Source organism: Mustela nivalis, assembly GCF_964662115.1.
Source record: "Mustela nivalis genome assembly, chromosome: 17".
Lineage (NCBI taxonomy): Eukaryota > Metazoa > Chordata > Mammalia > Carnivora > Mustelidae > Mustela > Mustela nivalis.
The window spans coordinates 40,135,619-40,163,062 of record NC_139036.1 but is presented as its reverse complement, the minus strand read 5'-3'; the positions used below and the strand labels follow the sequence as shown (position 1 = coordinate 40,163,062).

Here is a 27,444-nt window from a genome sequence, read left to right as displayed (position 1 = left end):
GGATTCTAATATATTCTTGAGGCCACGGGGGCGCCTGGGAGGCGGGAACGCAGCTCCGGAGCCGACCGGAGCTGGACCCGCCCTCAACCCGGCGGGAAAACCTTGAGGAGAAATTTTCTTTTTTAAACATTAAGAAATTTGAGGATGGTGGGGCAGAACAGCTAAGTCCCATTTGCCTGTGAGTTCTTAGGCGGAAAACTGTCAAAATCTGTGGTAAAAAGAGACTTTTTTTCCACAGTACTTTCTTGAGATAGTTTCATCTTTTCCTTGACTGAAGGGGGTAAAAAAATGCATCCCCATGTGGTTTGATTCTTATATCGGCCAGTTTCTGCTTTATGGTGTCCCCGGTTTAGCTCTTTGGAGGTGTTTGGGGCCCATACCCTAGCAGGAGTGGGTCTCTTCTAGGGTTTTCTTAGGTTGAAACAAAATAGAAATTGTGGTGAATTGCTGTTGGACGGTTTTCTCTGAAAGGGGGGGAAGTTCAACCAAGAAGGCCCTCAAACCCTTTACCAGTCAACAACGAATGGGGTGGAACGGAGGCATGGAAACTTTATTATTTTGGTCAATGATTCTCATTCTCTTGGGGGAGGAGGGAGAAAACCGGAAATAGTTTGGGATTACACTTTTCGGGATTTTCAGAAAAGCCTGTAATGCTCCCGCCCCACGCCGTCCAGCTCTCCTCCAGTGAGGAAAATAAGGAATTGTAAGAGGAGACTTCGGTGTTAAAAGAAGGGGCCCATTGAGTTTTAATCCTCAGAGGTTTAAATATATACGCTTAGTGGTTGACACTGAAGTCCCTGGGGCTCCGAGGGGTCAGTGAGTCTCTGAAGAACCCAAAGGCCCCGTCTAAGTTCCACTTTACATGTTCTTCACAGGCCGGACAAATCTAGGCCGGATTGATAATTTTATTACAATGAAAATACTTTAAAGTGCCTACTGTGAAAGTTAAAAACAACCTCATGGATCAACATTTTTCCATTTATTTACATGCAGCCTTTAAAATATATATACTTGCAGAAGTATCCATTGGCATGGAATAAGATAGCTTCCTTATCATTGAAAAAAGCGGATTACAAAATAGTATGAACAGTGATCTTTTTTGTCAGAATATATATATATATATATATATATATATATATAGCTGTGATATATATAATTCTGGAGTGATATAAACCAGTTTCTAAGTGAATTTAAGTGCCTTCTTTTTGTCTTGCTGTACTTTGTAAACTTTTTTGACAATGCAATATGTTACTTGTGTAATTTTAATGATTATTTTAAAATAGCTTTTAATTGAAGTGCTCATGGAATGCTTAAGCAAAGTGCTATGGTATGGTTTTATGGTTTTAAAGGAGGTTCACAATATGTTTTTCACTGAGAACTAAATTTCTTCGGCATGTTTTCAAAGTATAACTGATTTTAAGTTGATATGTAACCTTTTAGATGAGTAAGTAACAATGTGATTTTAGCAAGTTTGTGACAAAAGGAGAATATGCATTTGGGTCAGATATATTTGTAACTCTTTGATGAAATGTCTTAGTTGTTACTTCAGAAACAGAAAGGCTTAAAAAAAAAAGAAACAGAAAGGCTTAGAGTTGTAGTTTTATGTACATGTATGGGGTATATGTACAAAAAACAATGTCTTCTGAATTGGCGCAATAGTGACACAAAGTCACCTATTAGGAATATTTTTTAAGAATTATTTTTTGGTGTAAGTAAATTATCAGTGATTTTAATAAGTTCTAAGAAATGTTCATTTCAAAATCAAGTTGTGTAGGCCCTTCTTAAGAATTCTAAGTAACCAAAAGTGGAATTAGGAGGAAAATTATTGTTCATTTATTCTAATCTTTTTAATTTTATAGGACTTTAATTTCACTGTTTATTTGTGTTATACAGCACAGCACATAATTGGTAGTAGTAATACAATCTTCTTAATCTGTTAGAACTTGTAAATTTTAAATGTTCTAAAGTTAGAATTTCTATTTCTTGTCTCTATTTTTACTGCTTCCAACAAAGAAAATATCAATACTCAGTTTGAAAGAAATAGAAAAGCTTCACTACAAAATTTTAAAGCTACAATGATATTTTGATTTTTTTAAATGTAAAGATTATAAAAGCAACATACAAATTGACAGATCTTGAATGTTTTGAATTTGTTATATTGGTTTTTTTCTGTCAAATCTTTTAAAGACTTTGCATATTTTCTTAGACTATATCTCATCCAAATACATGTCTCTTACTCTACTAAAATTCTTTTTCTAGAATATTTGGCTAAGAGGGAAAAGAATTTTAAACATTTCATATCATTTGAGATGAATAGATACACTCTTAATTGGTGGGAGCTCTGTTAATTAGACATTATATTAAAAGTTTTGTTAATAGAGGGGTTCCTGGTTGACTGAGTCAGTAGAGCATGTGACTCTTGATTTTGGGGTCCTAAGTTTGAGCCCCACGATGTGGGTAGAAATCACTTTAAAAAAAAAAGTTTTGTAAATAGATAGATAGCTATTTATCAGTTTCTCCATTTTAAAAAACAGCTCTTTGTTGCTATAATTTCCTTTCTCCTTTGTCTCTTGTATTTTATTTTTCTAACCAGGATAAATTCATTACGTAAGGAAAAGGATGGCATCTAAAATAAATACCAGTTTCACTTTGATTCCCAACCAGAAATATAGACGTAGTAATCGTCGACCCAGCAGCTATTTTTCCAACACCCTTGGCTCAGATTCTCAGCCCTTATCAACGCTTGGAAATTTTAAAGCCTTGCCATTGGAAATATTCCAAATAATCTTAAGATATTTATCAGGTGAGGTCTGGGAACTATGAGTAGGCTATATAGATGCTTGAATTTTTTTTTTTCCCCTCAAGAACTACTGTATCATCTTGGGCTCTGCTAGAATGTTAATGGTATTTACATTATGTTTGTTTTCTGGTTTCATCATTATTAGGTAAGGGATATAATGAAGAAAGTGTGGCATTCAAACTCTTTAAAGTATGCCTCTAATTATAACTTAACTGTTACATCCCTAAGTATTTCCAACTCATTGAACAGGAGATTTAAAACAATTAAAAATTTTCCCCTTTTCCTCTACTTTTTTATATATTTTATTATTTAGTATATTATTGATGAGCTAACTTATAAATTCATAGATTGTACTAATAATGATGTTCTTGTAATTAAGCTATTTATATATATATGTATATGTATTTCTTTTGGTAGTGAAGGATATCAGCATGCTAAGCATGGTGTCCAAAACAGTCAGCCAGCACATTATTAATTATATTTCAACCTCGTCAGGAAGCAAAAGACTTTTACTACAGGATTTTCATAACCTTGAGCTGCCTAGCAAGAGACAAGACTCTGCCATACTGGAACATTACAGATCTCTAGGTAATTTATGTAATGAGAATTGTAACAAGTAAAGAACTACACTTAATTAAGGGGATTTTATTAAAGAATTCCGTAGGGCCTGTGGGAAATGGGGGATATTTCTTAAAATGTGCCTATTTCTATGATGCTTTAATTCTTCAGTGTGAAGACTTTTCCATAATAGTCCCTTATACTAATCTTTAAAGATGAGAGAATGCGCTTTAGTGTAAAGTATCAGTCCTTGTGGTTTCATGTGCATACAGTGTCACCTTTTCTTATTGTTTAGGTGACTTTCCAGTGAAATTGATGTACTTCCTATACTTCCTGGGTATCTAATGAATTTTTTTCTAAACTTCTTTTCTCTTTCAACCATAATCCAGTCCTTAAAATAGAAAAGAAATGTAAACACATTATTGTGGAAGATCACTTATTCTCTTATCAGAAACAATTTTTTAAAAGTACTCCACACATTTATTAATAAATCATTACACTATAATAAATTAGTCTTATCAAAGGAAATCCCATATAATCCATTCCCTTGATTTAAAATCATCTATGTCTTTTACCCCATTCATTGATGTACTCAAATAAAATTCTAATTTTGACTTGACTAGTGGCACCAGTTTAATTATGAAACTACCTTATAATTAACCAAAACATAGCAATAAAGCCCAAAATTAAGGTGATGTTTTCAATTTTTAAATAAAGGCATACTAGTTAAGTTAAATGATTATTACCCTTTAGTAGCACAAGGAAGCCTAGCTTTAAGATAATAAAATAAGACTATATACGTGTATATAAATACATAAAAGTATATTTGATAAATTAATAAGATTACTATTAGATTTAGTTTCATAAGACTAAATGAAAGGTATGTAATCTGATTACAGTGTTAGGTGTTTCAGTATTTGTAGTTGGACTTAGTAAAGCCTGTAACAGAACATAGCAGTGACTTTTTGCTACTTGTCATCGTAAATATCTTTTTTCAAACATCCTTAGTTATAGAATAAGTGGTACAGTAAAAGAGCTTATCTTATGGTTTTGATCTGAAAGAATTTCTTTCTCCCTAACCAAGATTCAATCACTTAAAGAAACAAACAACCATTAAGATAATTATATGGATTAAAAAAAAAAGATAATTATATGGATAATTCAGTGAAAAATACAAATATGTATTGATCTTAATAGCCAGCTTTTATTTATTTATTTATTTTTCTTAAGTCTGCATTCCAGCTCTGTTTCTTTCTTTTTTCTTTTTCTTTCTTTTTTTTTTTTTTTTTAAGATTTATTTATTTATTTATTTGACAGACAGCGATCACAAGTAGGTAGAGAGGCAGGCACAGAGAGAGAGAGGAAGAAGCAGGCTCCCTGCTGAGCAGAGAGCCCGATGTGGGGCTGGGATCTTGGGATCATGGGATCATGACCTGAGCCAAAGGCAGAGGCTTTAACCCACTGAGCCACCCAGGCACCCCAATAGCCAGTTTTTAAACAGTTTTATTCACATAATGATTTCAAACTTCCACTTAGTTTTGGTGCAGACACCTGGCTTATGACTGATTATTTAGGTAAATGTTTGATGTACTTACGTTTTCTCTTGTTGCCTTTCCTATCTGATCCGTTCTTGTTTTCAGACATTAAAATAACATTTTCAGAATTCTGTGCTCTGAAGATTATAAATTTTAATTTGCTTCTTCATATAAGACAGAGCAGATGGCCAGTGTGAAAAGAACATTACATCTGACTCTATTTTAGTGGGAAGAAATTTTAAGTTAGTCTCTAAAGGGTATAGCAGAGCACCTGTGTTAAAAAAATAAATAAGTCAGCCAGTATTGGTTTTTATGGTAAATTGCAATCCTCAAAAATAGGAGTTTTACATTAGAAAAAGCAACCAGCATACAATTATAGCTTACACTTCCCCAGCTATGATCTGCCATGGGACTGGATGCCAAAACATGAAATGGAAAGAACTCAGCTTAAAAACCAAACATTGAAAATGTCTTTTTAGGTACAAAAATACAGAGGGTTTATATTTCAAACTCAATTCTGGTCATGTGTTGTCCAAACATAGCAACTTCTAAAAATAAATTGGATTCCCATAGATTCTATGGAATTATCTGAAGTAGCTATCATAAACATTAAAAAAAAAAGTAAATGCAAGGAAGATAAAAATAGAGAAATTCATGATATTCAGGTATTTATTTTTCTATCATATATCTTATTTTTAGTAGCATTGCCCTTATAGGAATGTTAACAATGGATTGCCATTTTAGGAAAACAGACACATAAAGTTAGAGGAAACCGATCATACACTTCTGTCACTGTAGTTCAAGTTACATGTCTCACTGGGAAACTGAAGGGTTTTTTTTCTTTTTTAAAATATCTGAACACAAAATTCTATACATTCTTAACATGTAAGCCCCATAAAAGGATATCTTTGAAGGAAGAAATAGATATTTCATCCAAACTGAATACTTTCTGTGAGTGAAAATAACTTCTAACCTCTGAAATTTTAAGTACTTATGATTCAAAATTTTTTTATATGGAAAAAGGAATACAAAATCGCTTTTCTCATTCTTTCCATGTTTTACATTAACAACTCTTAAAGCATTTTCCTTTGTGAACATTTTAATTTCAAGAAATATTGGAATCTGTTTTCTGTAGAATAAAGATACAGTTCCACTAGTGCATCTTTGTGTCTGTTGTTGTATCTTTTTTAATCTAAATATTTTCTATATCTATCTTATAATATCAATTTCATCATTTTTATAAGATTTTTATACCACTTAGTGGACATCACAGTTACTTGGTAAACACCATATATTCTAAGTGTTTGGTACCCTTGCTCCCAAACTTCCTCTTCAGAATCATATCAGCTCACAGTCCACTGTGATTTATTGTACTTGACTTTCAAGGAAATGTATGCTGTGCTTTACAGGTACTTTTACATTAATTGTATTTGTCATTTTTTTCATGTGTCTCTTTATGTTTTCAGGTCTGCTGTTTAAAAGATGTACGTTGCTGCTGCCCACAAGGGAAAGACTAAAGTACATTCACAAAATACTGGCAGAAGTAAGATCACACTTCTCAACTGGTTCACAATCTTGATTTCTAATAAAGCTATTTGTTATAGCTTTTTAACAAGCTATGAATGGACCATTTTAGATCCATCTTCAATTAGTAGAATTTTGTGAATTAATACTAACTGATTGATGATAGTCTAATACTATACCAAGTATCCAGAGATTATAAAACACCAAAATGTAGTAGTCTTTTACTTATCATAAAATAATTTTTATGTATAATTAAGAATATCATTCAAGTTTATTAGAGTTATCAGAGTATAAAAGTATTTTTTAACCTACATGAGAATCCTTAAATCCTTTAAAGTGGTGATTTAGATTTTTATTAAAATGAAATAATTTCTGAATGTTTACTCTTACTGTTTATGAATGTATGAAAACAAGGAAAGTATTTTTTTTTAGATTTTTTTTTAAAGATTTTATTTATTTATTTGACAGAGAGGGAAATCACAAGTAGGCAGAGACGCAGACAGACAGAGGGGGAAGCAGGCTCTCCACTGAGCATAGAGCCCGATGTGGGGCTGGATCACAGGACCCTGGGATCATGACCTGAGCTGAAGGCAGAGGCTTTAACCCACTGAGCCACCCAGGCGCCCCAAGATTTTTATTTATTTGACAGATAGAGATCACAAGTAGGCAGAGAGGCAGGCAGAGAGAGGAGGAAGCAGGCTCCCAGCTGAGCAGAGAGCCCGATGTGGGGCTTGATCCTAGGACCCTGGGATCATGACCCGAGCCAAAGGCAGAGGTTTTAAGCCACTGAGCCACCCAGGTGCCCCAGGAAAGTTTTTTTAATATTAAAATAACAGAACTTCTGAGGGTGCTTGGGTGGCTTAGTTGGTTAAGCGTCCGACACTTGGTTTCAGCTCAGGTCATGATCTCAGGGTTGTGGGATTGAGCCCCATAGTAGGCTCAGGCCTCAATGGGGAATTTTCTTGAGGTTCTCTCTCCCTCTCCCTCTCCTTTTGCCCCTACCACCCCCTCCCCATGCACACAAGCGCACACTGTCTCTTTAACTCTCTCTAAAATAAATAAATCTTTAAAACATTTAAAAAATAAAACTTTTATGGTAATTTATGACTTGAATGTGCATCCATGTGTTTGGGCATAATCTCTGTATAAGTGTTGATTTTCAATATACAAACTCAAACATACATCCAACACTGATGGTTCAGTTCTACACTCAATAGTATGCAAACTGTTTCTGATGCATTCGCTTTTTTTCATGTCAGTATTTGCACTGAGTTCAGGTCTATATTATTAGAGCAGCTTCTCAGATAATCTTTCTGCCTTATCTTTCTTTACTTTGCAAGACATTCTGTGTGCTGAATCAAGGTTATTCTTCCTAAAGAATCCCTTTCATTGAGTTAATTTTCTTACTTAAAAACCTTTCAGTGGCTACTTAATTTCAGCAAGATAAGGTCCAAAGTCTGTAGCTGGTATTTAGGGCTCTTCCTGACAATGCAGTCTTACTCCCTACTACACTGAGCCCAGTTAAGTATGTCATATCTTTCTTTCCGCATAAAGTTTTTCATTCCTACCACTGCACAATGTTATCCTTATTTTTTCCCTCACCTATCTTTCCTATCTTTTTCATTCCTTATATTTGAATCCTACTTTAAGACAATGCTTTTTTTCACATGCTTCAGAAGCTGTTTTGATCATTCCCAAATTTATCGTTTTTACTTTCACAGTGTCTAATATAGTGTGTATTTAGTCATTTTCACATCTATGTATATTCTAACCTGAATTATCAAAATAATTTCACGTGTCTATTTTATTCTTCTAAATAAATTATGAACTCCTTTAAGACACTCGGTTTTATATTTCTACTTTGACCTTACTTATGTAACACAATGCTAGTTATTTAGCCTTTTCATTATTTTCAATTAATAGTGAAAAATATTCCTGCATATTTCCTTTATATTTGAATGTCCAGTCATTGTACAGTTCCATTGTAAAAGAGGAATTAATAGTTGTTCTCTTTATAGGTTTCCTGTTTTAAGTTCAATGGCTGTGCAGTTCCTATCCAATGTTTAGGATTACCATGTTATGGCATATTTTTACAGGTACATTTTTTTTTAAATGAAAGAGGAAAAGGCATGTTTTTTTGAAGTGTTAACAGGTAAAGCATGTAGTCTACATTTCAATAGGTTAATAAAAATAATAATAATCTAAAAGAGAACAAAATAAAATTATAAAGATTTGAGGAAGTATTAATCTAACAGTGTGTTTGCCACCTCAGATTTTTTTTCTTGAATTTCTCAAAACATTTATTTGCTCAATACCAATATACTTGAAGTTTCCAGCCAGTTATAAAGACTAGAAATCTTGTGGGGTGGTACGCGCAGGCGCACACACATTTGTGTGTATGTAATGAATTTTTAGTTTTTTGCTAGTTATTTAAGATGTGATTTTTAGAAGTGAAAAAAAATTAAAGCTTTGGAAGATGGTAGATGTGTTAACTAACCTTACTGTGGTAATTATTTTGCAGTATATACAATTGTAAAATCACGACATTATATAATTTAACTTACACAATGTTATATGTCAATTAGATCTCAAGCTAATAAAAAAAGAAATCAACTACCTGGTTTTTTTAAAGTTTTTGACTAATCTTTTATTATAAACAAAGAAGATTAGTACTATTATTTATGTTATTCAATATTAATGGTATATTATTAATCTTATATTGTTTTAAGCAGTTTAAATGTATAGTTTACCTTTGAAGAACATGGGTTTGAACTGTCCAGGTTCACTTATACACAGATTTTTTTCAATAAATACAGTACAGTGCTATAAGTGTATTACCTCTTCCTTATGATTTTCTTTCTTTATGATTTTCTTAATAACATTTTCTTTTCTCTTACTTTATTGTAAGAATACAGTAGACAATACATATAACATACAAAATATATGTCAATTGACTATGTTATTGGAAAGGCTTGCAGTCAGCAACAGGCTATTATTAATAATTAAGTTTTGGGTAAGCAAAATTGACTGGGGGGCGGTGTAAGTGCCCCAGTCCCTGTCTTTTTCTTTTCTTTTTTTTTAAGATTTTATTTATTTGACAGAGAGAGGTGGAGAGAGGGAACACAAGCAGTGGGGGTGAGACAGGGAGAAGTAGGCTTCCCAAAGAGCAGAGAGCCTGATGTGGGATGTGATCCCAGGACCCTGGGATCATAACCTGAGCTAAAGGCAGATGCTTAATGAATGAGCCACTCAGGCACTCACCCCTGCCTTTCTCAAGGATCAACTGCAATAACTTATTTACAACTTAACCTTACAGGGGTGCCTGGGTGGCTCAGTGGGTTAAGCCTCTGCCTTCAGTTCAGGTCCTGATCTTGGGCTCCTGGGATTGAGCCGCACATTAGGCTCTCTGCTCCATGGAGAGCCTCTTCCTCCTCTCTCTCTGCCTGCCTCACTGCCTACTTGTGATCTCTCTCTCTCTGTCAAATAAATAAATAAAATCTTAAAAAAAAAATACCTTGCAAAGTTTACAATTTTGCTCTATACGCCAGCCTGCCAGCCACCATCTGCGTGCCCAGATTCCAGTAGCGTAGGCCCTCCTACCATCTCTCTTCCAAGATATGTTTTTGCTTTGGGGGGAGGAAGGACAGGTAATATAAACACATATATTTATTAAAAATTCAAAAGGTGCAAACCTGTATAAAATGAAAAGGAAGTCTACCATCAGGGCCTGTCCATGGTCCACTGAGTTGCCTTCAACAAAAGTAACTGTTGTTGTTAGCAGTTTCTTCTACGTGCTTGCACAGGGAATGTGATTAATTCGTAAACTATTAAAATCCAGATCAACTATTTTAAGAAAAATTGATATGATTAATCAACCTTTTCAAAATCTAACTATAGATTAGCATGCCATTTGAATTTCCTTTTCATATATGCTTAACTGTACATTCTGGTTGGGTCAAAGATAAATATTAAACTTTGTCGTAATAAAAAATTTTTGCTCACTCACATCAGAATGTTATTAGTAATTGCTCATAATTGTCACATTAAGATGAGATCATTCTCATTTGTAAGCAGTATCATAAATGATAACTAGAGGAAGTCAAAGGGATTCTGTTGAAAACTAAACCACGGTATGGCTGTGCCACGTATCTAACGTTGTGCTCTAGGATTTTGGTCTTTGTTACTTTGCCCATACTGTCAGGGTTCAGGATTCAGCACCACTTGAAAGTGGTCTGAAAGGATACTCCCTTGACAACCAAAAAGAAACTGGGTTTGGGGGCATTTCTAGGATTTGTTTATGTATATTTTCTTATTAATTTGAATTTTTCATAATGGATAAAAATTGCACATCACCTTGATCATGCTCATAAGCTAGCGGTGAATTATATTTTGATTTGGTGGTCAGGACATCTGTAATATTTCCTTCATTTTATTATTCTCAGACCTTAACGGCAGGTTGGGATGGACTCGAGTGCCATCGTGTGTATAACTTCTTATGTGAGCTGACTAATCTCTCCCGCAAGATGCAGACCGTTGTCTGCAGCAAACCAGGTAAAAAAAAAAAAAACTACAATTCACAGCTAATATTATACAGATACTAAAATAGAAAAAAAATAGCAAGAGTTCGAAAGTATGTTTTTTTTTTTTTTAAAGATTTTATTTATTTATCAGAGAGAGGGCGAGAGAGCAAGCACAGGCAGACAGAATGGCAGGCAGAGGCAGAGGGAGAAGCAGGCTCCCTGCTGAGCAAGGAGCCCGATGTGGGACTTGATCCCAGGACGCTGGGATCATGACCTGAGCCGAAGGCAGCTGCTTAACCAACTGAGCCACCCAGGCGTCCCCAAAAGTATGTTTAAAAGAAAATCATGACAGGGCGCCTGGGTTCCCTCTCTCTCTCTCTGCCTGCCTCTCTGCCTAATTGTGATCTCTGTCTATCAAGTAAATAAATAAAATCTTTAAAAAAAAAATCATGACATCCATATGTAGTAAAAGGACAAAGAAATGTAAGGAGAAGATAAACACTGAATTAGATTGTGAGGCACATGATTAGAGAAAGAAGTATTCAGAGGGCTCACTGTATGAATAATATTTTATTAATTAAGACTGGATGGACGATACAAAGTTGTTCATTATAGTATTCTTTTTTTTTTTTTTAAGATTTTATTTATTTATTTGACAGAGAGAAATCACAAGTAGATGGAGAGGCAGGCAGAGAGAGAGGGAAGCAGGCTCTCCGCTGAGCAGAGAGCCCGATGCGGGACTTGATCCCAGGACTCTGAGATCATGACCTGAGCCAAAGGCAGCGGCTTAACCCACTGAGCCACCCAGGTGCCCTCATTATAGTATTCTTTAAACCTTTATGTATATGGGATATTTCATAGTTTTAAAATTATGGACTCCTACAATCTAGCAGTTTCACGCTGAGATACTCCTACAGTGTGCATAAGGAGACCTGTGTAAGAATGAGCATTACAGCATGTAAGCATGAAAAACTGCAAACAATCCAAATGCCCCTCATCAGGAGAATGGAAAAATGAATTAAGTATCCATACAGTTGGGGTGCCTGGGTGGCTCAGTGGGTTAAAGCCTCTGCCTTTGGCTCGGGTCATGATCCCAGGGTCCTGGGATCGAGCTCCACATCAGGCCCTCTGCTCAGCGGGGAGCCTGCTTCCTCCTCTCTCTCTCTCTCTCTCTCTCTTTGCCTGCCACTCTGCCTCCTTGTGATCTCTGTCTCTGCCAAATAAAAAATAAAACCTTAAAAAATATATATCCATACAGTTAAAACCATTGTAGTTAATATGTATGAACTAAAGCCACATGTATTAATATGGATTAATCTCAAAATGTAAGTTGAGAGAAAGATAACCAAAGGATATTTTGAACATGTTACTATTTATATACAAATTAAAAACATGTAAAATAATTCTATATATTCTTTATGGTAATATACCTGTATTAAATATAAGAACATAGTTAGGAGATGTGATGTTAAGTTTGTATGTCAGCTTGGCTGGGTCAATACCCAGCACTCAGATATTTGGTCAAACATTATTCTAGATGTTTCTCTGAAGTTATTTCTTAGATGAGATTAACATTTAAATCAGTAGACTTTAAGTAAAGCAGATTACCCTCCATAATAAGGGTAGGTCTCATCAATCACTTGAAGGCCTTAGTAGAAAAAGACTGACCTCCCAAGCAAGAAAAAATTCTACCAAGCAGACTGCCTTTGGATTTGAACTGAAACTCTTCTCTGGTCTCTAGTCTGCCAGCGTACCCTGCAGATTTTGGATTTCCAGACCTCCATAATCTTGTGAGCTAATTCCTCAAAATCAATTCTTCTCCATGTATATATATACATATATATATATGTGTGTGTGTGTGTATGTGTATATGTATATATATATACATCCTGTTTATTCTATTTTTTCTGGAGAACCCTGACTTGTACAAGAGGGTCAATATCCAAATTCAAGGTGGTGATTACTTCTAAGGATGAAGGGGAAGAGGATCAGGAGTGATATACAAGAAGCTGTAACCATACCTATGTTTTACTTATTTTTTAAAAATCTGAAGCAAATATAGGAAAAAGTTAAGCCTTGACAAAGCTAAGTGACCGGTATCCAGTATTTGTTATGGAATCTCTGCTTTTCTGATGGCTTGAAATATTTCCTTTTTTTTTTTTTTAAAGATTTTATTTATTTATTTGACAGAGAGAGCGATCACAAGTAGGCAGGGAGGCAGACAGAGAGACGGGAAGCAGGCTCCCTGCTGAACAGAGAGCCGGATGCAGGGCTTGATTCCAGGACCCTGGGATCATGACCCAAGCTGAAGGCAGAGGCTTTAGCCCACTGAGCCACCCAGGCGCCCTGGCTTGAGATATTTTATTATGAAACAAATTATGGATCAAAAAGGTGGATTTGAAGTCTAATGAAACAATAACAAAATTACTTTATCATATCTCTCCCTGGATGAAAAACTTTATTGGCTCCCCAATGTCATCAAAATAAAGTCCAAACTGTTTATACTGGCTTTTACATTCTCATCCCAGTCTATTTTTTCAAATTTATTCCCCACAATTCTCTGTATCTGCTTGACATAGAATAGTCTTTACCTCTTCCCTCACTGTCTCACATATCTCTTACACATTTCTACCTCATATCTTTTGTTCATTCTCTCTCTCTCTTTTTTTTTCCCTAAAATACCATCTCTCCTCATCTTTTAAGACCCAGTTTGCCAGACTTCCTCTGTAAAGCCTTTCCTGTTGCTGTGTTACCTGGCTTAATACATCAAGGGGTACTTATTTCGTATGGCCTTTGATCAATAGATTTTCCATTTACTCTTGTCTTATCTACAAGTAAGTAGAACATAAATGGTATAAAAGTGTAAAATGGTGCCACAACTATGGAAAAAAACTTGACCATTTCTCAAAAAGCTAAACAGAATTATCAAATGGCCAAGCAATTCCACTCCTAGGTGTTCCTAAGGGAATTGAGAGCTGGGACTTGGAAGGATACTCATATGCCAGTGTTCACCACGGTGTTATTCACAATAGCCAAGAAGTGGGAACAACCCAGGTGTTCATAAACAGAGGGAGGGATAAACAAACGTTGGCTCTTCATACAATGGAATATTTTTCTGCCATAAAAGTAATGAAGTTTTAAAGCATGCTAAGATAGATGAACTTGGAAAACATGCTAAGGGAAATAAGTCAGACACGAAAGGACAAATATTGTGTTTCCACGTAACTGAGGTACCTCAAACAGGCAAATTCATAAAAACAGAAAGCAGATTTGAGGTTATCAGGAACTGGGGGCAAAGGGAAATGGAGAGTTATTGCTTACTAACTTAATAACCTCTATTTGAGGTAATAAAGAGTTTTGGAAATAAACAGTTGTGGTTGAACTGCAAATTGAATGTAAGTGATGCTACTGTATTGTACATTTTAAAAATGGTTAGGATGGCAAACTATGTTATATATATTTATATATGTATAAATAAATTTATATTTTACCACAATTTTTAAAAATTAATAATATAATAGGTTTTTTAAAAAGATTTTGTTTGTTTGTTTGACAGACAGAGATCACAAGTAGGCAGAGAGCAGGCAGAGAGAGAGATGGGGAAGCAGGCTCCCTGCTGAGCAGAGAGCCCGATGCGATGCGGGGCTCAATAGCAGGACCCTGGAATCCAAAGGCAGGATTTGATCCAAAGGCAGAAGCTTTAACCCACTGAGCCACCCAGGCACCCCAATATAATAGATTTTTTTAAGTTTAGTTATTTAAGTAATCTCTACATCTAACATGGGGCATGAGCCCACAACTTCAACTTCAAGAGTCTCATGCTCTTCCGACTGAGCCAGGCATCCCAATATTATTATAGATTGTAAACTATTGAATTATACACTTTATTTTTTTTTAAGATTTTATTTATTTATTTAATTGACAGGGAGAGAGGGAACAGAATTAGGGGAAGTGGGAGAGGGAGAAGCAGGCTTCCCATGGAGCAGGGAGCCTGACGCAGGGCTCAATCCCAGGACCCTGGGATCATGACCTAAGCAGAAGGTAGATGCTTAATTACTGAGCCACACAGTTGCCCCTGAATTATACACTTTAAATGAGTGAATTTCTTGACATTTAAATCACATATATTTTGATAAGTCTGTTTAAAAAGACAAACCCAAGATATTACTTCATACCCACTAGAACAGCTAGAATCAAAAAGTCATATAATAAGTGTTGGTAAGACAAGAATATGCTTGTCCAGATATATTTTTTTAAAGATTTTATTTATTTATTTGACAGAGAGAGAGATCATAGGTAGGCAGAGAGGCAGGCAGAGACAGAGGGGGAAGCAGGCTCCCCACTGAGCAGAGAGCCCGATGTGGGGCTTGATCCCAGGACCCTGGGATCATGACCTGAGCCGAAGGCAGAGGCTTAACCCACTGAGCCACCCAGGTGCCCCTGCTTGTCCAGATATAAGATGGTGCAGCAGTTTTGGAAAGCAGTCTGGCAGTTCCTCAAATGACTAAACTTAGAGTTACTATATGACCCAGAAATTCCACTCTTAGGTATATCCACAAGAGAAATGAAAAACATATTTCCACACAGAAACTGGTACACCAGTGTTAATAGCAGCATTGTTTGTAATAGCCATTTTTTGTAATAGACCTTTGGATACAACCCAAATGTCCTTCAGCATGTGAATGGATAAACAAAGTGAGATAAATCTATGCAATTAAATATTATTTGGCCATAAAAATGAAGGAGGTACTGATAGATTCCATAACATGGATGCTTGAAAACATACTAAAGGAAAGAAGCCAGTCACAAAAGACCACATACTACATGATTTCACTCCTATGAAGTCCAGGAAAAGGAAATCTTTAGAGACAGAGGATAGATTAAGCGACCAATATTACTTAAGTCCAGGGGTAGTAAAGAATGGAGGGATGGGGGTGCGAGCTAAAAGAATGGGACTTCTAGGGTGCCTGGGTGGTTCAGTCGTTAAGTGTCTGCCTTTGGCTCAGGTTCTGATCCCAGGGTCCTGGGAATGAGTCCCGTGTTGGGCTCCTAGCTCAGCAGGGAGCCTCCTTAACCCTCTTCCACTTCCCCTACTTGTATTCCCTATTTCGGCTGTCTCTCTCTGTGTCAAATAAATAAATAAAACCTTAAAAAAAAAAAACCTTTTTGACGTGATAAAAATGTTATAAAATTGACTTGGTGCTGGCTGTATATATCTGTGAATATACTAAAACCACTGAATTGTATGATATATAAAGTTTATCTCAATAAAATTGTTTAAAAAATAGTCCCTTAATAATCTAAAATTTTACAAAGGAAAATGAAGTAACACTTCAGTACAAAGTATATTACAGATGTCTACCACTGACCATATCCACTGTGTGCATATCCAATATGCACATCAGCCTTTCTAGGAAGAATGGTTTACAATTTTTTTGTCTTCATAGGAAGTGCCCGAAAACTGGAGTTAAGGATAAGACTGTTCTGTAGGAACGTCCTGCTTGATCATTGGATACATCGGAGTGATTCTGCTTTTTGGTTGACACGTATATTAAAACCATGGCCAATGGTGAATCAGGCAAGATTATTATATATCATCTTCGGACCAGTATCTCCTCAAGATGGTGAGCATCCATTTTTTTAGGGATGTATGTTTCAAAAATGTTAATTACTTCTACTTTAGGAAGCATATCTTTTTATACCTCCTTAGTTTCCTCATTCCTGATGATTAAAATGTGTTTCATGATTTCATAGATATATACTACATTAGCTTATGCATAGCTTAAGCTTCAAGACTACATGCCATTACCAAATATATTCCTGTCATCTCTGGTGTACCTAAAAATCACTACTTTTCATTTCTAAACATTACCTTACCTCAAGATTATGTTGCTGCTGGAAGGGAATAATACTATCTGTAAAACACAGTAGAAGTTAAATTGACATTCTGTCTAATTTGGGGTACATAATATGATTATGCACATTTTTTTTGCCTTTTTAATTAAGCTTGGCTTAGATTAATGTTAAAATTAGCATGCAGTTCTTTGGTTCACATTACCTATATCAGGAGTTAACCAGTTTAAAGTAGCAGCAGGAAGCCAATCTGGGATTAAATTTTATGTGTAATTCACAAGGAGAATTGCTCATAGGTAAAGATTCAAAAATTGACTGGATTACTGTGTTTTGATATATTTAATGTTTGGAAGACACTCAAATACAGCATGCTCTCTTTTTGAAGGATATCAGATTTCATTTGATTTTAATAAGATTACATTAATTGTTTATTATAATTTTTTTGAAGATTTTATTTATTTATTTGACAGAGAGAGAGAAGGCACAAGCAGGGGAAATGGGAGAGGGAGAAGCAGACTCCCCACTGAGCAAGGAGCCTGTTCATGACCTGAGCCGAAGGCAGACACTTAACCTACTGAGCCACCCAGGCGTCCCATTATCATTTTTGTTATAGGAGTAGCATTATCTTTGAACTAGAAGCACTATTTTCTTGGTGAAATTACCTTTTCTTTACTTCATGTAGCAATTATTGCTAAACTTCGTCACATCAGTCAGAGACGTTCACACTTACACTGTTGTCAGAATTGACTTTTCATTGTGAAAGTAGCATATATAAGCAATGGGATTCTGTAATGCCATCCAATTTCCTTTTTAAACAATCCATGAATCTTTATCACAAAGCCAACTATTCTGTCATAGCCTAGTTTTTGTTTCAATTATCCAGGACAGGTGGTTTGGCAGAAAATGATAGAAGGACCTACAGATGAATCCAGCCTGAAAGGTTTGGCTGATGCTATTAAATTACTGTATGACACAGGCACCAAAGAGTGGACAGCAGATGATGTTATCAGTCTTGTAGATGAACTATCAGGTAAACGTACATATTTACCACACAGAGTAGTAGAAATGTATTCTTAGAATACAATTATAAAATTGTAAGGATAATCCTACAGGTAACAAATGAATTGCCTATTTGAAATCAATAAATGTTCTAAAATATTTGAAGAGTTTGGTATATGTTTGAAGGGAATACATATAATCAATTTCCTTTTCTCCAATTGCCAATAAATATATATTTATTATTATTTGAAATTTTCATAATTTAATCAGCTCAGTTATTCCCATTTTGCAAGTTCCAAATTCTCAAAATCTCCTAGGTTGTGTAAGAAGAGAGCCCTCTCCTATTGGCTCAAAAGGAAAACAGTTTTTTCTATTCCTGCAGAATCCTTTAGATTCTAAAGGTTATAAGTTTTCTTTGCTTACATAGAATTAGATCACCTTGCCTTTTGATCTGTGTGTGGGAGAAATGCTTTGACTATATTGCTAGGACATTTGTAAAAGCCACTATAACTTGGCAATAATCTCTGTTTCTGGTTGAATGCAGTAAATGCAAAACTATAGCATTTTTTTTCTGTGCTTTTCCCTTGGCTCTAGTTGTATTTCCAAAAAGGTAATATAATATTGCATGTATTTAATGATGTTTACTAGAGCTATTATGTAATTTCTTACTAAATAACTGTTCTTCCTCTAATAAAAGTGGTTCCCCGTGAGTGGCTCCTAGAGAATAATGCACGTCTCCTAATCCTAAGTGGAAACAACATCTGTTTCACTTTCATGGCGAGTAAAGCTGTGAATGGACGGGCCATTGAACTGGCAAAGCTGATAGTCTTTTTGGCTTTGGTAAGTAAAAAACAAGCTTTTCTCTAGCAAGTTGTTTAACATTATATAGTTGACTTACCAGGGAGCTTCCCTGAAGGAACTGAAATATGTTCAGAACATTTTGAAAGAATAAGTACTTAAGCATCTTTTTTTTTTTTAAAGATTTTATTTATTTATGTGAGAGAGAGAATGAGAGAGAAAGCATGAGAGGGGAGAACGTCAGAGGGAGAAGCGGACTCCCCATAGAGCTGGGAGCCCTATGGGAGCTTGGGACTTGATCCCGGGACTCCGAGATCATGACCTGAGCTAAAGGCAGCCGCTCAACCAACTGAGCCACCCGGGAACCCTTAAACATCTATTTTATGTATATTTAAATTTTTAAAAATATATATAATGTAATATCATATTTGGAATCATTCCTTATATTAATCTCACCCCACTTAATGTCCATATTTTCATTATACAGCTCTGTTGAGTTATATTCTTTTTTAAAGATTCCATTTAAAAACAGCTTTTATGATTTGCTTCAAAATAATCATTGGGGAGCAGGAGAGGATGTGAAATTAAATGGTAGTAGAGAGGGATGCCTGGGTGGCTCAGTTGGTTGGACGACTGCCTTCGGCTCAGGTCATGATCCCGGAATCGCAGGATCAAATCCCACATCAGGCTCCCAGCTCCATGGGGAGTCTGCTTCTCCCTCTGACCTTCTCCTCGCCCATGCTCTCTCTCACTGTCTCTCTCTCTCAAATAAATAAATAAAATCTTTAAAAAAAAAAAAAAAAAAAAAAAAAAAATAAATGGTAGTAGAGAGGAGACAAGATTGGTAATTGCTGAAGCTAGGGAATGGATATTGGGGGTTCACTATGCTACTATCTCTACTTTTGTATAGTTACAATGTTTTTCAAAATAAAGCAGTAGGGGTGCTTAAGTGGCTCAGTCGGTTAAGCAGCTGCCTTCAGCTCAGGTCATGATCCTGGGGTCCTGGGATCAAGCCCTGCATTGGGCTCCCTCCTCAGTAGGGAGTCTGCTTCTCTCTCTCCCTCTGTCTCCCTACTTGTGCTCTCACTCTCTCTGTGTCAAATAAATAAAATCTTTTTAAAAAGAAAAAAAAAAACATTAAAGGGGGCCCCCTGGGTGGCTCAGCTGGTTGAGTATCCAACACTTGATTTTGGCTCATGTCAGGATCTCAGGATCATGAGATCCAGCCCAGCATTAGGGTTCACACTGGATGTGGAGCCTGCTTAAGATTTTCTCTTTCCTTCTCCCTCTGCCTTGTCCTCCATGCTGCTCTCTCTCTCTCAAAAACAAACAAACAAACAAACATTAGATATATTTAATATTCATTCATTTAAACACATTGAATATTTTACTGTGGGCCTAACACTGTGTGAGATTCTAAGAGTATGGAAATTAATGGAACAAATCTCCAACCAAAAGCTGCTTAAGGTCTTTTTTTTTTTTAAGATTTTATTTATTTATTTGACAGACAGAGATCACAAGTAGGCAGAGAGAAGCAGGCAGAGAGAGAGAGAGAGGGGAGGAAGTAGGCTCCCTGCTGAGCAGAGAGCCCGACCTGTGATCATGACCTGAACCGAAGGCAGAGGCTTTAACCCCCTGAGCCACCCAGGCACCCTCCTTAAGGTCTTTTGAGATCTCTCAAGGTATATATAAATAAATTCAGTGTGATAAGTACAAATATATGTGTATTAAAAAGATACAAACAGGGTGCCTGTGTGGCTCAGTGGGTTAAGCCGCTGCCTTCGGCTCAGGTCATGATCTCAGGGTCCTGAGATCGAGTCCCGCATCGGGCTCTCTGCTCAGCAGGGACCCTGCTTTCTCCTCTCTCTCTGCCTGCCTCTCTGCCTACTTGTGATTTCTGTCTGTCAAATAAATAAATAAAATCTTAAAAAAAAAAAAAAAGATACAAACAGACGTAGCAGAGGGGAGCCAATACTGGGTGAATATAGCACAGACAAGGCTTACCCAGCCCCAGCAGAAATAGATTTTTTTTTTAAGATTTTTATTTATTTATTTGATAGAGAGAGATCACAAGTAGGCAGAGAGGCAGGCTGAGAGAGAGGAAGGGAAGCAGGCTCCCTGCTGAGCAGAGAACCCGATGCAGGGCTCAATCCCAGGACTCTAAGATCATGACCCGAGCCAAAGGCAGAGGCTCTTAACCCACTGAGCCACCCAGGCGCCCCAGAAATAGATTTTGGAAAATGAATGGGAGGAGTTTAGTTTGCTGGGAGATGAGGGGTGGGTGGGTGTGTGCAAATTATTCTAACATGTACCTGCATACATTACATAGAAATCTCACTGATTTGCCTACCGTCACAGATGCCACCCCAGCCAGTGCTTCAGAAGCACTAGAATAGTCTTCCAGGTGACTGTTGTGAGGAATGAGTGATGTAATGCATTTCTTATGAAGTAGATACAAGAATCTTTACCAAAGCAACAGCTTAAAACATGAATAAAACTTCTGTGGCTTTTCTTAAAATGTGAAACTGAAGAAAGCTATCAAATTAACTACATTCACAGTGTAAATATTATTTTAGTAATTAAGCAGATTGCCTCTGAGAGAGAGAGAGAGAGAGGGAGAGAGATGGAACTGCATGTATTTGCAGGACCGTAGCCGCTCAGTATTATTTCAGGAGTAAAATGTGCAGAGGAGGAGGAGGTGAGGAAGGGCAGTAAGAAGGGAGAGGCTAGGTAAGGAAGGCTTTGCCAATCATTCTGCGGGTCTTAAACATATCCTCTAATAGGGAGCTGCTGAAAAGTTTTAGGAAGGTGAGAGCCATGGTAAGTTTTAAGTGTTTGGAAGGTTACTTTGGCAGCACTATAGCAAGTCACCTTTATTGACACTCCTAGAAAACCTCTGATAAACATCTCAGTGCTGATCATTCATTTTCTCTAAGTGGCCTCAGTTTTGTCTTATCTTCATCTTCAATTACTACTCAATTACTACTAGTGATTTTTTTAAGATTTTATTTATTTATTTGACAGATCACAAGCAGGCAGAGAGGCAGGCAGAGAGAGAAAGGAGGAAGCAGGCTCCCTGCTGAGCAGAGAGCTGGATGCAAGACTGGATCCCAGGACCCTGGGATCATGACCTGCGCTGAAGGCAGAGGCTTTAACCCACTGAGCCACCCAGGCGCCCCGACTACTAGTGTTCTTAAACCATTTTATGTGTGGGGTAAATGGTTTCCCAGAAGAGACCGAGAGCTCTTTGACATTCAGGACTAGGTGACTTATTTGTTTCATAGAGCCTGGAACAGTGCCTTACACATAATACATAGTCAACAAACCTTCCTGTTAAGTTTACATTATAACTAAATGTTGCACTACTATATGTGGTTTATTTATTTATATATATGGTTTGTTTTCATACTGTATATTATTTGGCTATATGAATTAAATTGACCATTTAGAATGTTAGTAAATACACCTTTTTCCTTTTGGCCAGCTTTAACTATTAACATGTAATCTTTAAATATTTTTATCCTTGGGGTGCCTGGGTGGCTCAGTGGGTTAAAGCCTCTGCCTTCAGCTTGGGTCATGATCTCGGGGTCTTGGGATCAAGTCCCACATCGGGCTCCCTGCTCAGCGGAGGGCCTGCTTCCTCCTCTCTCTCTCTCTCTGCCTGCCTTTCTGCCTGCTTGTGATTTCTGTCTGTCAAATAAAATATTAAAAATAAATAAATAAATAAATAAATATTTCTATCCTTTATTTTTAAAATATCTCATTTATTTATTTGTGAGACAGAGTGAGCAAGAGAGAGAAGAGAGAGAGCATGAGCAGGGGGAGAGGCAGAGGGAGAGGGAGAAGCAGATTCCCTGCTGAACAGAGAGCCCAGACATAGGGCTCTAACCAAGGAACCTGGGATTGTGACCCAAGCCAAAGAGTTGCCCAACCATCTGAGCCACCTAAGTGCCCCCTAAATATTTTATCTTTTAAGTAATGGATAAATATTCTGTACAACTCTCAAGGTGGAGAATTGATAAGATCATAGTTCTCTTGCCTATTAAAATTGCCTGTTTGTCACCCTTACTAGATTCCTGGAAAATAGAGGCCCTGTCTTTATGGCTTAACCATTGTATCTCCAGCTCTCAGCATCTGCTCAATAAATAATAACTGCATGAATGAGTGAGCAGAAGTCTTATTTTTTATATGTTTAACAATTATTTGTAATACTAGTTCTTACCATAATGAATAATATGCTGTGATAATCTTGGACAAAGCTTTTATTTACATCACACTTTTTTCCACTAAAATTGTACCATTTGAAAGGAAAGGAAAGTTAGATGTAGGACCATTTCCCACTTACAAACTCAATATGATGTCATGTGTAATAAATTCTGTAAAGTCATAAACCATCATTGTCAATACCATTTTTAAATTCCAGTGTTTTCTTCACATGAAGCTTTACCATTACTCTTTTTATATCGAAATCAGGTTTGTGAGAAAGAATTATACTGCATGGATTGGGCAGTTAAAATGATGCAAAAGGTCTGTAAAGTCTTTAGCACTCCCGTGGAAAGAAATAACTTCCTGCAGAGTGTGGCGAATGCATTCGCGTGTGTTATAATGGAAATGCTCCAGTCAATCATGTCCGGTGAGTGATTGTGCTTGTAGACGGTGCACAGGTGTGACTACAATGCATTCTAGTCTCCACTTGAAACAGCGAATTCCATGTAGACTTTCATTTGTAAACCAAGAATAGAAGAAGCATTTTTTGTTTATTTTTCCACACGATATATTTAGCTTTTGGTTTTGCTACTTTTTTAAAATCTTGCATGGATTTTAATGGAAAACCTAAAGTTGAGGAGTCTCTTCTGAAAGGAGCTAGTTCCAGTTTTGCATAGCAAAACGTTCACTTGCTCACTTCCCAACCACCCTAATCATCATAATAATGCCCTATATTGTTTAGTTTCAATACATATGATTATATAGTTCTATTAAGTAGCCAACATGATAATCAACCCTATTTTACAGATGAGAAACCAAGGCTTAGAGAAAGTACTTGACTTGCCCAAGGTCATAGAGTTAGAGGCAGTAAAGCATGGAGCAGCATCCTTTCCTTCTGACTCCTTATTCAGTGCCCTTATACAGTTCCTTGACTTAGTAAAGATCACTGACTAGTCCTCTGTTACCTATTACTAGGGGAAATTGGAACATCTTATTCCAAATAAATCATTTATTTAAAAAATTAACTGTCATTTTCTTTTCCCTACTGTCCACTCCTGTGTGTGGCGTACAGGAGACCGTGACGAAGATGACAGAAGCTTTCTGAATTTGTTCCATCTTGTGCATGCTCAGGCAAACTTCCATAAGGAGGTCTTGTATTTGAGCATGAATACTCTTTCTACCTAAATACTCAGGAAGTCTTGCATTTCAAGAATACCTCACCAAAGAAATAATCGGAAGAGGTGCTACTTTTCCACAGTCAAAGAATAGCATCCATGGGACTTCTTATGACCTAAGTAACCTAAAAACTCCAAAGCTACACAGAATTTTAGAAGCAATTGCTTGTACCATTATTAATATAAAAATTACAGGGAAACCAAAGAGTGTATTGAGATTTCTCCAGAAAACAAGCTGTGCCTTTCCAGATTTTGGTAAACCTAACCCCCAACTACATAGAGCATTAGTGCCCAATTGGGAGCCAACCTGTATGTGTTAGATGTTGGAAGCAAGGGAAAATTCTGTTTTGTAAGTAGAGGTGACTCAAATTCATTAAGTGGCTTCTATATGTTCACTTTGCCTAGGTCGTGTAGACATAACCTAGTATGCTTTATAAAGAAGTGTAATATGATGCTTTGGAATGTGCACATAGAAATCACATTTTTTACCACCTTATGGCATAGAACATTATATTTTGTTGATATTTTACGTGAACTAACAGATCAAAAACTAAAGGAAGTGTGTGTATATATATATTCATATGTATATAAGTATGTCTGTATATTTCTATACATACGAACACACACACAGACACACATACATTTCCTTCTTTAAGACAAAAGTCTATAAAAAGAGGAAAGTATATGTTGTCTTAATACAATTAAGTCATCTTTTATTCCTTCCTGGAGATTAGAGTAAAATGTTGCAAATAAGGGAGAATATAAAATGAAAGAAAGTACCCATTCTGCTGCCAGAACAGTCTTCACAAATAATTTGCACTTCTTCCTAAAGCTTTCTTCTCTCTCTTCAAGAGTGGGGTTTGAGGGAACCTGGAAGCAGCGTGCATAGGGAGGGCGGCCCTGAGAGAGTGGGGTTTCACTCCAGTAAATGCATTCCAAAGATGCTCCAGACTATTTCAGTCTGACTAGCATTTACCCACCACTTTTACTATTAAAATAGAAATGAACAGTGTCTCATGGAGTTGAAATCAGGGGCTGGGGCCCTCCCATTTTCTTCTCCTTGGGTTTGACCATTTTATTTCTGCTGAAGATATACTCATTCCTACTGGACTACTTAGAGGATGGCTTTCTTTTTCTAAGCCTTTGACTTAACTCACCTCTGCAGCTGAGGAAGGAAAGGGACACTAGAAAATATGGAAATTACCCACAGAAGTGGGGTGTAAATTGTGTAATTTGTGGGAAATTCTCAAGTGTTTGGCAAGAGTTTAATAAGATAGAGGAAGAGTGAAAATTTGGGGAAAAATATAAATTGTGATAAAAGATTTTACTATATTTCAGTAACAAAGGCACTTACCTTCATTTTTGAAATATTGGAAGTTAACTACCTTTCCATGATGAATCGTCCAACTATAATTTCATCAATGGCAGAAATTTTTTTTCTCCAGAGTTTAGTATTTGCATATTCATGCAGAAACAAAGTTCTTGCTTTTCTCCTGGTTTCATTTTTCTTCCTCTCATTTTAAGAATTCACCCACAACTAAATTATAAGGATTAAAAATTGGCGAAGACCAGAATACAAAATAATACCTTGATTTTTAGCATTTTCTCCCCCCACACACTCTTTTTCCTGTACATGCTCTGGAAAGCCTAATCCATATATTTATCAAAACACTGGTGATTCCAAATCGACAGTATACCCATTAGATTAGTTGGGGCAGGGAAAGAAGAGTAGAGGAAAAAGTAAAAATTTTAATATATACTGAATATTTTTAGTATTTTACTCAATAGATATTTTCATTCTCTTAGAGAAAGAAATTTGGCTTTGTGAAGATTCCTTGAATTATCCAAGTCCCCACAGTGGTTTACAAAAGAAGCATGGTTTAACTTTACACGTTTTTGACCCAGGTTTTAAATCTCCTGTACACTTGAACTGACGTGACTGCTACTATAAAATTTTTTTACACATATTATTATATTATCCTGGATAATTGTGAATTATGTCACCCTCCTCCAAATTTTGGAATATAAAAAAATTGAATTCATTCTTTGGGTGCAGTAGATAAATGATATTGTCTCACTACCAATAAAGAGTAAACTGACTTCATTCAGTTATCAATAGATAAAAACACTGAAACCAAACTTGCAATTTCCTCAATTTAGCAGCCTGGCTTTTTTGTTTTGTTTTGTTTTTGTTTTCCAAATGGAGTCAGGGCATTGGTGGTTCAGTGGTAGAATTCTCGCCTGCCAAATGGAGTCAGGAATAAAGTGTGATATCAAATGTTTAATTGGGAGATTAATTGGCAAAAGTGCATGTTGTTGTCACTGGTGTCAATGTTTAATTGACAGAATAGACACTCATAGTACCACCAAACAAGGAGTATTAGCAAAACGCATAGCCTGAAATTACTAAGAGCTTGTCCACTTATGACTAACTTTAGAACAGTCATAACAATGTGAGCTGCTAACAGGTCAGATAATTTATCCTATATCTTTTCCTAAATTAGAAGATGGACCTGATCGTCTAGCTCTTTTATTCCTTTTAAAAGTGATTCCCTCAATCTCCTTTCATTTGAAGCTGATTTTTACCTCTCTTAGAAAGCAAGCCCATGGCTACATCATTATATTTATCATACTGTTGTTTCTAGACACATACACACCGTACTAATAAACTGAGGACACTTCTTTTCTTAGAAACTAATTTAAAGTTTATATCTTGTGATAAATACTCTATGCCTTAAGAAACCATGGACGATCTATCCTTAATACTTTTTTTTTTTTAATAATTTCTCCTCATGCCCTTCTGATCCCTCAACTTCTTTATCATATTCACAATGCAGGCCGTAAATTACTGTATTGGGGAAGCAGCTTAATCATTCCAGAAGTTCAAGTGGTTGCTTATCAGGCTGCTCTCCACAGCATGAACAATAGACACCTGACTTCACACTTTCCCCGTCCTTTGATGACTTAGTTCATGCTTCCTGTTCTTCCAACAAGAACAAAGATTTTTATTGCCAGGACAGTCATCCAACTTAAGTGGAGATTAGAGCAAGCATGAGGTGTGCAGGGAAAGATGCAACTGGAAGAACCATCTTATGTTAATAAAAACAAACCTTTATCTCTTCGTGTGATTATTACTTGAGACTCAATCTCTTTAAGTGAATAGGACAGTACTCGAGTATATGATTACAGATTTCTTTTCAGTTCTACTAGCAGGTAGCAGTGAAAACTGTAGGAAATCAGGTCATGGACATACGCTCCTTGGTTTATTGAAACATCACTAAGATAGGAAAGATGACCCAAAAGACATCTATATTTGATAGTCTTCTCTAAGTTAAAATAAAAAGTGCTGAAGTACCAAGAACACAGTTTTTTTTCATCAAGAGAGCAAATATAATTCCAGAATATTCTTCAAGTAAACAGAGACCAAAAAAAAAAAAAAAAAAAAGTTTAGCCCTCGAAAGGCTTTCTTACAGATA

General features: G+C 36.2%; 1 protein-coding gene across 2 annotated transcripts; it reads left to right on the top strand.

Annotated features, from left to right (window-relative positions):
• On the top strand, nt 1-27,444 carry FBXO47 (F-box protein 47). 2 transcript variants are annotated; one of them, XM_082704944.1, is made up of 12 exons: nt 1-178; nt 2,594-2,803; nt 3,218-3,388; nt 6,360-6,436; nt 8,436-8,513; nt 10,860-10,968; nt 16,385-16,561; nt 17,674-17,820; nt 18,487-18,629; nt 23,061-23,220; nt 23,866-26,179; nt 26,227-27,444. In XM_082704944.1, exons 2-11 carry the CDS (start codon nt 2,620-2,622, stop codon nt 23,976-23,978), a joined length of 1,359 nt encoding a protein of 452 aa, XP_082561070.1. In that variant the 5' UTR covers nt 1-178; nt 2,594-2,619; the 3' UTR covers nt 23,979-26,179; nt 26,227-27,444. The 2 variants fall into 2 exon arrangements, with proteins under 2 accessions (XP_082561070.1, XP_082561069.1); XM_082704943.1 differs by having other exon boundaries at nt 33-213.